At 39.4% G+C, this 11,514-nt stretch overlaps 1 protein-coding gene across 1 annotated transcript; it reads left to right on the forward strand.

The window, feature by feature from the left end:
- The first annotated feature begins 4,047 nt into the window (after window positions 1–4,047).
- Window positions 4,048–10,371, forward strand: LOC144448700 (actin, cytoplasmic). The gene is made up of 6 exons (XM_078138987.1): window positions 4,048–4,202; window positions 4,679–4,830; window positions 6,446–6,685; window positions 7,313–7,559; window positions 8,019–8,210; window positions 9,189–10,371. The coding sequence occupies exons 2-6, from the start codon at window positions 4,705–4,707 to the stop codon at window positions 9,512–9,514; spliced, it is 1,131 nt and encodes a 376-aa protein (XP_077995113.1). The 5' UTR covers window positions 4,048–4,202; window positions 4,679–4,704; the 3' UTR covers window positions 9,515–10,371.
- The last annotated feature ends 1,143 nt before the right edge of the window (window positions 10,372–11,514 follow it).

The following is an 11,514-nucleotide window of genomic DNA, read 5'->3' on the forward strand; positions in this document are numbered from 1 at the left end:
GCCACTGCGGTATAGAGCACTGTCTTAGCAGATTGATACTCACTGAGTTATATATATATATATATATATATATATATATATATATATATATATAGTCTAGTTCCTATACGACGTGTGGAGATGATCGTAGTAATCGTAACGCGTCGTACATAGGAAACAGACTAACATATTTATTGCTTACTTGACTTAGTTTTTCTCCCAATACTGCGATCCGTTCACTACTAATTTAGAACCAATGGGACTAGTGGTATTTTCATGGTCAGAGAGCAGTCGGTTTGGAATCTCTGTACTTTGCAGTGTCGAGCCTCGCCGCTGACGTTTATTGTTTGTTTGTTTGTTTGTTTGTTTGTTTGTTTGTTTGTTTGTTTGTTTGTTTGTTTATGAATAGTTTAAACTTTAAGTTTAAGTTCCTGAGTAAGATGTATATCAAGCATGTGCCCCAGTCAACCCAGCTGTAATATTGGGGATCTTGCAGGATAGAAGTTGCAATGTGAATGATTTAATCTTATGCGCTTACAGTGGCTACAATGGCTTGACGATACTCGAAATCGGCACCAATTTGTGTAGAACTCTGGAATCTGATTGCATAAATACTAAGTGATAAGGGAGCCTTCACTATTTACAAGGGGGAGGGCCGGTGGAAATCACACATGGTCTGTTAAGAAACCCTTCCTCATTCTCAATTCGTAAAAAGTGACTTCGACCCTTCCCATTGTCCCATTTTCTAAAACATGACCCTCCCCATGACATTTGCATATACTGACCGATAATCAATATTCTCATTATATGTATACATACAAATTAAATGATTTTGACTCTGTATTAGAAAGCAATATTTGTACATATACTACCATTGCAGGAGTTATATAGAAACGCCTGTGATCAGAACGAAAAAAGTCTACTTCTTATCTCTATCAAACTGACAAACATTGATATATAAAATAACACCGGGCCCCTCTGATGTAGGTTCATGCACATACATGTACTTGTCTATGGTTCACGCGACTCTTTTATCAGTTTGTCTGTGTAAGTGAAAGTCTGCCATGTTGTAACATAACATTCGGGTGTAAGCTTATATAATACAACGTAATAGTCTTTCTGGTCCTAAAAATTAACTTTCACTGTTACAGTATAGATTATATGTTGAGTTTTGGGCGAAAAATCGCCAACACACATGACAATACAACACAACATATACACGTCATTCAAATCTGCAATGAATACTTTACAACAGATGTGATCGTGGAGTTTGTATTTTAGCAACTCCGCTTGTGTACGGTCCTTTTCGAAATCTCTTGAACGGATTTTGAATTCTAAACGACAGAAGTCATCTGAGTATTTCAGAAGAACCTGCGGGTCAATGCCACCCTAATAGAAAGGCAACCATACGCGTCGTCACGTGTGTCGACTGTTGGTTCTGACAGGATACTCGTCCTTCTGGCAGGTGCACACGTTTCACGAAACATCGTGACGGAGAAGGAAGTGCCGACTTACCCAGTATGCAAGCAGGACTAACAGCCTAAACAGCGGCCTACCAATTTATTAATTAATGTTTAGCTTTTTACAAATATTAATACAATGTTGATGATAATTTACAATATAGAGTGACTTTAATATTGAACCAAGGCTATTCGGACATCAAATATGATTTTCTCACTGCTATAACTCACTTTATCATGTATGTACCTTCAAACCAGTGATGATGATGATGATGACAGTGATATCAGGAAACTGTTACAAGTGACCAGAGTATGCACAATATTGAAAGCACGTTAGATACTAACTATTTGTCACATCCACAGACTTTCAATTCTGTAACTATTTGTTGACGATCAAAAGTCTTCATTTAGGCTTTTCCATATTGAAATAGATGACCGCTAATTGAAGGTTTCATCATTACCGTATTACAGAAAAGTCGGCTGATTGCATATTTAATATGACCTACATGTTGGTGTCAGATCACCGATTGCCTTTACCTTCAGTATTGCCATTATCAGTGTTACTCTAATCTGACTCACTATTACTACTTGCGTCAGTACATTTATCACAGTCCGTGTTCCCTATGACATCCAAAACTAAACAATCATCATCATCATCATCATCATCATCATCATCATCATTATCATCATTATCATCATCATCATCATCATCATCACCATCATCATCATCATCATCATCACCATCACCATCATCACCATCATCATCATCATCATCATCATCATCATCATCATCATCACTACTGCTGCTACCATCGCCATCATCGTTTTATAACAACATTCACGGACAGTGTGAGTGATAAGATGAGATGGTACACTCAACAAAATGCATCGTTTTATTAAACAATTTCTTACAATATGTGTATTTTTATTTTTGTATTTTGGCATGTAAAGTACTCGTTGAGTGCTTATCTCACGTTTACATTTCAAAACACACAAAATAAATTGACAATAATTGAATATTCAATTTGGTCACAAAACTACGGATTGTAAAATGTGACCCTCCCCCAAATATTGTAATGCAAAATATGACCCTCCCCTCCCCTAAGAACAGGTTTTGTAAAATGTGACCCCCCCCCGGATTCCCCCCCCCCTGTAAATACTGAATGCTCCCTAAAACCACGTTGTGCCACTATAGGTCCATGCCATGGGTAATAATTACAAATTGCCTTCAGCACAGTATAAACACAAACGTTATTTCTCGACAAAAAAATGACATGTCAAATAAATGATACGTGAAAGTGTAGACTCAAAATGAAAATGTATAGTACTAGAGGGAATGAAAAGTTAAAAAGCTATTGAGAGTTTGGGAAGAGGAGGAAAAGTAAGAGGAGAGATGGGAAGAAGGAGGAGCTATTGAGAGTTTGGGAAGAGGGGGAAAAGTAAGAGGAGAGATGGGAAGAAGGAGGAGCGAGGGCTGTGAGATCGATGAGGGTGAGAATGAGGGGGTGGTGGTGGTGGTGGTGGTGGTGGGAGGGGGACAGGGGGATGAGGACAGGTGGGAGGAAAGAGCATGAGGAGAGTGGGAATGAGGAGTTGGTGTGGGAAAGAGGTGGAGTAGCGAAAAGAGGGGGCAGGGTCTGGAGGAGTAAGAAAGGACATCAAAATTCTGAAATGGACGGATAGGAAGGCTAGGTAATACACAGACATACTTTGTAGTACTAGTACTGGGGTTGAATGAATAGAAAGTAATCAGAACCCTCCAGTCAAAGATAACTATCTGACCTTAAGTTGACCTTATGTTGACCTGATCAGAGACATAATAACTGTGACTCACCAGTCAACAGCTGATAGACACACTGCGCTCATTCACCAATTCAACTCCTTTTCAATAGTTCAAATGGGGTTATTTAAATGGATGACCTGAAAACACATTACCGGTATGTTTTACAACGGACTCGTTTTAAACATTCCGAAGTGTAACCTCGGTATAAAAATATTTTTGCTGGTATAAACACCCGGGTATGTTGTTTGTCATAATTTTATACGATATATATATTATTTGCATATTGGATACAGGTCACTATACAAGCAATTGCAACCCGTCAAGCCGAGGCATCAACACAGTGCATCAACACGGTTTACTTTGCTTTGTATTTAGAGGGCCAGGCCAAACCAAAGTGAATGAATGTATGAAATTGTTGAAAAAAATTAATGTAAAGAAATGCAATTGTTTTGTTGCAAGTTTTGGATTAAATCAATTGGTCTCTTGTATTACAAGGAGTGTCTGCGTGTGGAATTGAATACAAGGCGTGCGTGCGTTGCAAGTCGTTGAACCCCATATTACCGCACCATTCTACCTGAGCGCTCAGACTCAGGCCTTTTACGGGTATCAACACGTGTTGTTTATAACCAGTTCCTTTGCCCAATTCACCTCACCCCTCCATAGGGGTTTGAAGTTATTCTTTGATGGATCCAATTTTACCCTAGAGAACGCGGTTTTAAGTCAAGCGTTTGGAACACTATCGAACAGGTGGTCGTTGCTTTTGTCTTTAGTGTAACACCGCAGCACATCTACAGAGTATCGATCAAATACCGTGACTCGCCCTAAACCTAGCTACTCACCCCTATCAATGAATGGTCACTACCTGGACTGGAATATTTCAAGTCCATATATGGTTAAATTTTCGTTTCCGATTGTGATATAGGAGATCGTGTAAGCTGTAGACAGGCATTGCTTTGTAGGACGTCCCATGTTACACAAAGGTGAGTTGACAACATTTTCATAAATTTATCCCTGCTTGACATATTTGCAAAAAAAAAAGTGATATTGTTTTTGGCAAGCTGGTGGAATTTCGCTTCTATGTACCGACAAATCTCACGTTTTGGATTATTTATTGGTTTTTACCATTTTCAGATTGCGGGGAGGAGAAATTCAGGGGTTGCGTTATGCTTTGAGTACGAAACATCTTAATGCTCATATGAAACGAAAATTGAGGATTTATCACTTGAGGTATTATTTCCGAATTGCTAAACGCATCCTGCTGCAGCTTGCTGCCGTCTACCATGCACAGGTGCGTTTAATGAGACTAAGGCTACATGCTTGCACCAAGCACCATCGCATTTCATATTTATAGTGTAACTCTGGGAGTTGCAAAAAAGAATGATTTACAAATGTAACTAGCATCGTTTTTTTTTTTTGCTTTCATTCTTGAACATATTTCCCTTTCTGATTTGCACAGTTATCAACTAAAACCAACCATTCAATATGTGTGACGAAGATGTTGCTGCCTTGGTTGTTGACAATGGATCCGGTATGTGTAAAGCCGGGTTCGCTGGAGATGACGCCCCACGTGCTGTCTTCCCATCCATCGTTGGCAGACCACGTCATCAGGTAAAGACGAGTTTGCTTTCTTATTTTTCTTCCCTCCACGTAATTTCAGTTTGCCTTAACAGACGATCTGACCGCTGAGTTTTATGAAACCCAGACACGCTCATCATTCATGTGTCTAAGCCTTTATGTTATATTGTCATTTTACCACGCCCAAAACTTAGCTAATCGGCGCATGTGCAAACGTTCCAATTGAGCGTGTGTGCTTTCAACTGGTGGTATGGTAGTCAGCCAGTCAATCCTCACGACACACAAACGTCCCATTCATTTGTGCTGGGTGATACGCACGCCGGCGCTTGAACCAAGGCTATTTGGACATCAAATGTCATTTTCTCACTGCTACTCCACATTTTATCATGTTTGTACCTTCAAACCAATCGGTGATCTGACACCAACATGTAGGTCATATTAAATATGCAATCAGCCGACTTTTCTGTAATACGGTAATGATGAAACCTTCAATTAGCGGTCGTCTATTTCAATATGGAAAAAGCCTAAATGAAGACTTTCGATCGTCAACAAATAGTTACAGAATTGAAAGTCTGTGGATGTGACAAAACAACTGGTCAGGAGTGTGTTGGGTAATTATCATCAAAATTGTATTAATATTTGTAAAAAGCTAAACATTAATTAATAAATTGGTAGTCGGCTCGTTCATTACATAGACCTCCTTACATAAAATGATATGGTCAAACGAAAATTTTTAGCCCCCATTTCGGTGATGAACAATTATCCTGTTTTGGCTGTTAGTCCTGCTTGCATACGGAGTAAGTTGGCCCTTCCTTCTCCGTCACGGTGTTGAGTGAAACGTGTGAACCTGCAAGCAGGACGAGTATCCTGTCAGAACCAACAGTCGACAGACGACGCGTACGGTTGCCATTCTATTAGAGTGGCATTGACCCGCAGGTTCTTCTGAAATACTCAGATGACTTCGGTAGTTTAGATTTCAAAATCCGTTCAAGAGATTTCGAAAAGGACCGTACACAAGCGGAGTTGCTAAAATACAAACTCCTCGATCACATCTGTTGTAAAGTATTCATTGCAGACTTGAATGCCGTTTATATGTTTTGTTGTATTGTCATGTGTGTTGGCGATTTTTCGCCCAAAACTCAACATATAATCTATATAGTGAAAGTTTATTTTTAGAACCAGATAGACTATTACGTCGTGAACCATAGACAAGTACATGTATGTGAATGAACCTACATGAGAGGGGCCCGATGGTGTTTTTGTATCAATGCTTGTCAGTTTGATAGTGATAGAAGTAGACTTTTTTTTTCGTTCTGGTCACAGGCGTTTCTATATAACTCCTGCAATGGTAGTATATGTACAGATATTGAGGGGGGGGGGTCGGTTTTACAAACTGGGACAAAGGGGGTGGTCACGTGTTCCACCCTCACCGGCCTTCTCTGAGAGGGGCTGACGATGTGTGAGGGCGCCCCATCATATCACGGCGTATCTTACAGACTAAGATTTAGACGTACAAATTATATATATATATATATATATATATATATATATATATATATATATATATATATATATATATATATATATATATATATATATGTGTGTGTGTGTTTCCAACTATAAATTATTGTGTTGATCTTTCCCACAGGGAGTAATGGTTGGCATGGGTCAGAAAGACAGCTATGTAGGTGATGAAGCACAGAGCAAGAGAGGTATTCTGACACTGAAATATCCAATTGAACACGGTATTGTCACCAACTGGGATGACATGGAGAAGATCTGGCATCACACTTTCTACAATGAACTGCGTGTAGCCCCAGAGGAACATCCAGTTCTGCTCACAGAGGCTCCACTCAATCCCAAGGCAAACAGAGAAAAGATGACACAGGTGAGTACGAGCGATGGGTAAACATTCGATGATGTAGAAGGGGATGTCAAGGTGGCGAGTGTTATCGTTGGGGGCGTACATCAGATCTATGATCTCGGCAGCAAAATAGAAATCTGTCTGAAATACTTGATGACCATATTTGGCGTGGAAAAGATGAACTATTTCAGTTTATGAAAAGTTGAAAGGTCAACACTGGTCCCTGGATACGCATGACAATAAATTGAATGTGCTCACACATGTCAGGGTAATTAGGATAGGATAGGATAAAATCAAAGTCTCTCTTAAATTCAATACATATTGTATATATTCTCAGTACTGTCTACAGTCCAGTGATAGTTTTTTTTTAGAAACTCAGGCAAAATAATGGGTCCTAAACCATTGTTGTTTGCAAGTGAGTAATCTCGGCGCCAATACAACAACAACAACAACAACAACAACAACATCATCATCATCATCATCATCATCATCATCATCATCATCATCATCATCACCACCACCACCACCACCACCACCACCACCATCACCACCACCACCACCACCACCACCATCATCATCATCATCATCATCATCATCATCATCATCAAAACAACACCAATAACAACAACATAAACGTGTGTTCATTTTCAGATTATGTTTGAAACATTCAACTCACCTGCCATGTATGTAGCCATCCAGGCTGTGCTGTCTCTGTATGCATCTGGTCGTACAACCGGTATTGTCATGGATACTGGTGATGGTGTAACACATACTGTACCAATCTATGAAGGTTATGCACTGCCACATGCCATTCTTCGTCTTGACTTGGCTGGACGTGATCTGACTGACTACCTCATGAAGATTCTGACAGAGAGAGGGTACTCATTCACAACTACAGGTGAGGTGGTAACCTTTAACCTTTGAGTAATCTCTTTACTTTGTAGTGGGGCAAAATACCTGTGGGCGAGTGGTTGCTATAGTAATAAGCTGCAGACAACAGGTTACGTTAATTGACAAACTCATGAACGGATCTAAGTTTCAAATTTCAACATTTAACAACTTTTAACATCTAGCTCTATCAAACAGTGCACGACAGATACATGCGCATGCGTAGATCAGAAGAGACGAATTACATATTTACATAGACGTTGTCTATGGTCAAACACTTTATCCAAGAGCTCGAGGTCGTTCATCTTTAACCTTTGAGGGGGGATAATCCAAGGTTGCTGATTGCGAGTCTGTTTGTCTGTTACTCAGCTATTATAGGTTTAATTTTTAATATTTTTTGGCCAATGGAAGTAAATTTTCGAAGATTTTAAAGAAAAAATTTAAAATCTCTTTCATCTTCTCTTCGCAGCTGAAAGAGAAATCGTTCGTGACATCAAAGAGAAGCTATGCTATGTGGCTTTGGACTTTGAACAAGAAATGCAGACAGCTGCTTCAAGTTCATCTCTAGAAAAGAGCTACGAGTTGCCTGATGGTCAAGTTATCACTATTGGAAATGAAAGGTTCCGTTGTCCAGAGGCTATGTTCCAGCCTGCTTTCCTAGGTAAGTACGATTTGAAAGTACATCTACTCAGGTAGATAAGGATGCGCACGCACCATCCCCGGAGGAAAGACGTGTCGCATCACAGATCGAGCTGGCGCATACTGTGTGTCAATTCGGGTTAGTGCACACACAGACAAGTACCTGTGGTGCACGTAATAGCAAGATAGCACTGAAGTACATTATGCTAGTGTTCACTGGCTCTGTTTGTTACAACCACACACAAACCAATAACAAACTGCACATGCTACACTTTAAGATAGCCCGCTGACGATTTCTTGCTACATTTTGTCTAAATCAAAATAAACCATTTAAAACATATAGAGGGACTGTGTATTAAACGCCCCTGGCATCTAGAGGCAGAAACGCACGGGAGCACTATAGTACTATCAGTGGCTGTATTTACCGTGTCGCCTAATTCAAACGTTATTATGTCTTTGGTTCGATAGTGTAATGATTATTGTCATGGTTTCAAAGACCGGAAACATAGCAGACACGCATGCAATGATTATATTTATACGTTTCATCACGTGACATCGTTGTAAAACTACGTTGCTTTGCTAAAAACAGAGACTGTAAGACACTTCGTATCACTCCGCCCTCACCGGCCTCCTCTCTCCCGACGTGAGCGCGGTTGACCAATGTGTGAGGGCGCCCCGTCACAGTGTACCTTACAGACTACTACTACTACAAACATTCCCCGGTGGAATCACTCTGCTTCGAGTGAAAGGCCTCGCTTTCAAACAGTCAGTGAGTGTGTGGAATACCCAATTACATTCTATTTTGAAATATCGGGTTTGTCAAAGTGAATGATTAAAGTATAACACTAAAGAGCAAAATTGAATGAATGGCTCGTAGTGACAAGGCCCTTTAGAAGAAAACATTGGGGAATGGTATACATAATTAGTCATGTTAAAGGTTGACCGAGAACATTATGTTGGTTTATTGTAACATCACTTTAAAACTGTATTTTTCTAACAGGTATGGAATCTGCTGGCATCCATGAGACCACATACAACAGTATCATGAAGTGTGATATTGATATCCGTAAGGACCTGTATGCCAACACTGTACTGTCTGGTGGCTCAAGTATGTACCCGGGTATCGCCGACAGAATGCAAAAGGAAATCACTGCTCTGGCGCCCCCAACGATGAAGATCAAAATCATCGCACCACCAGAACGTAAATACTCTGTATGGATCGGTGGCTCCATCTTGGCTTCACTGTCAACCTTCCAACAGATGTGGATCAGCAAACAAGAGTACGACGAATCTGGTCCATCAATCGTTCACCGCAAGTGCTTTTAAACTTAAGCGGTTCCTCGCTGAACATTGCTGAGTGAAAGCAGTTAATACACTGTAGTAAACTGGACAAAATGCTTGAAACAGCGCTAGTACTGTAGAATCTACACTAGATGACGATATGCAAAATTTGTGATTACATCATCAAAGTTGTGATGATGTCGTCATCAAAGTTGTGACGACATCACCGCAAATAAAAGAGCCCAGAATATTGTCTGATGCAAGTGTGCAATTGGCTGTAGGTCAATGTAAACCAGACACGATAATCTTTTTCCACAATGGTGATTTAATACACCTTTTTCTCTGCGACTTCAAAATAGAAAGGTATATAGCCATGCAGTTAAGTAATGACTTCATAATGTAGACAGAGAGCTGCCACATATTTTTCCTCTTCATACCTTTTCACAGGACAAATTGGCTGTTGAAAATCAAAATATACCCAATATATTAGCCTAGCAATATGTCTTAGCTAGTATAATATACAATGTAATATCTTTATATCATGATCGAACTTGAACGAGTGCGATTGAGTCGACCTTTTCTTTCATCCAATACACAGCTATGCCTGCCTTCCAGTTGTAAAAACAATACTCAAAATATTTTTTTTTACTTAAGGATGTTTTGTCTTAGCACTTCCTAAGGGTTTAACTTACTACATTCCTTTTGAAAAAGATATATTTCTTATCATAATATGTTGGGGAAATATTGAAAGAAAACGACATAATACTTTCGAGGCTTATTTTTTACGAAAATTTAGAAGCATACTTGCTTGATATATTAGATATAGCATTTACTATAACATTCTAGTATCAAGGGACTTGTATTATATCTGAAATAAAGGAAACTGGTCTTTTCTATACATAGTTAACATGCGTGTCCTCGCTATGGTGAGACAGTTGTGTCACGTGTGTGTGTGAGAGAGAGAGAGAGAGAGAGAGAGAGAGAGAGAGAGAGAGAGAGAGAGAGAGAGAGAGAGAGAGAGAGAGAGAGAGAGAGAGAGAGAGAGAGAGAGAAAGGTGTGGGGGGGGGGGGGAATGAGAGACCGAGAACGCGAAAGGGGGGCAGAGAAAGCTTCAGGCTTGGAAAGAACTGAAAGTCGGACAATGAAATACATGTGCATACATACATACATACATACATACATACATACATGCAGCTACTCAGATACAAATATATATAGCCATAGCAATTTATTTGAAGAAATTACAAACCAATATTAAGAACACAAAGTAAATTGATTTGTAGAAGAATCCGATCGCCTCGCTTTCTGATTGAGTGGCAACTGTTTGATACAAAGTAATTATTTCAGAATCACTCTCAGTATCGGTTTTATTTTCATCTCAAAATAATGTAAAGTGAGTACAAACAACTACTATGTGCCAAAAGCAAAGCGTTCAAAGTGAAAAGTAATGAAAGGTAATGTGTGTAGTTAATGTCGCACGGAAAATCGTAAAAAGGTTCATACCAGAGCTCTCTTAATAATCAGAATTATCTTCATAATATGTTGTAGGCTCCATGTCAATATTGATTCGTCGCAGAGGATTAATTCTGTGGAGAAATAATACAGATGTTCTTGAATTTATGCAATCTCGTTTCTTTTAGAGTTAAGGAAAATAAACTATAAATCTTTAAAAAAGAAAAAGAAAAAAAAAGCGGGGGGCTAGAACGACTATTTGTAAAATGAGTCACCATGCACGATAATGATGCAATTTGACCGACAAGGTCGCCTTTTTGACATATAAATGAACCATGGGAAAATTTCGAAGAGGCGTATATGCACTTACCTTCTACTTGCATTTGCATTTTTCCAATTCGATTACACGTTCTTTCAACAGTTTAAGTTGCTTTGTAAAGAAGGCTCCAGCAGCTCTTTCTTGCTCTAATGGTTTCTTCTTTGGCTCTGCTGTGTCCTTAGCTGCATCAGCTGTGATCAGCAGGGCTGATAGTGCTATGGTTATCAATAAGACAGTCGTAAACTTCATGTTGACTGAGTTTGTTGAAACGTC

This window comes from Glandiceps talaboti, chromosome 17 (genome assembly GCF_964340395.1).
Source record: "Glandiceps talaboti chromosome 17, keGlaTala1.1, whole genome shotgun sequence".
Taxonomy (NCBI): domain Eukaryota; kingdom Metazoa; phylum Hemichordata; class Enteropneusta; family Spengelidae; genus Glandiceps; species Glandiceps talaboti.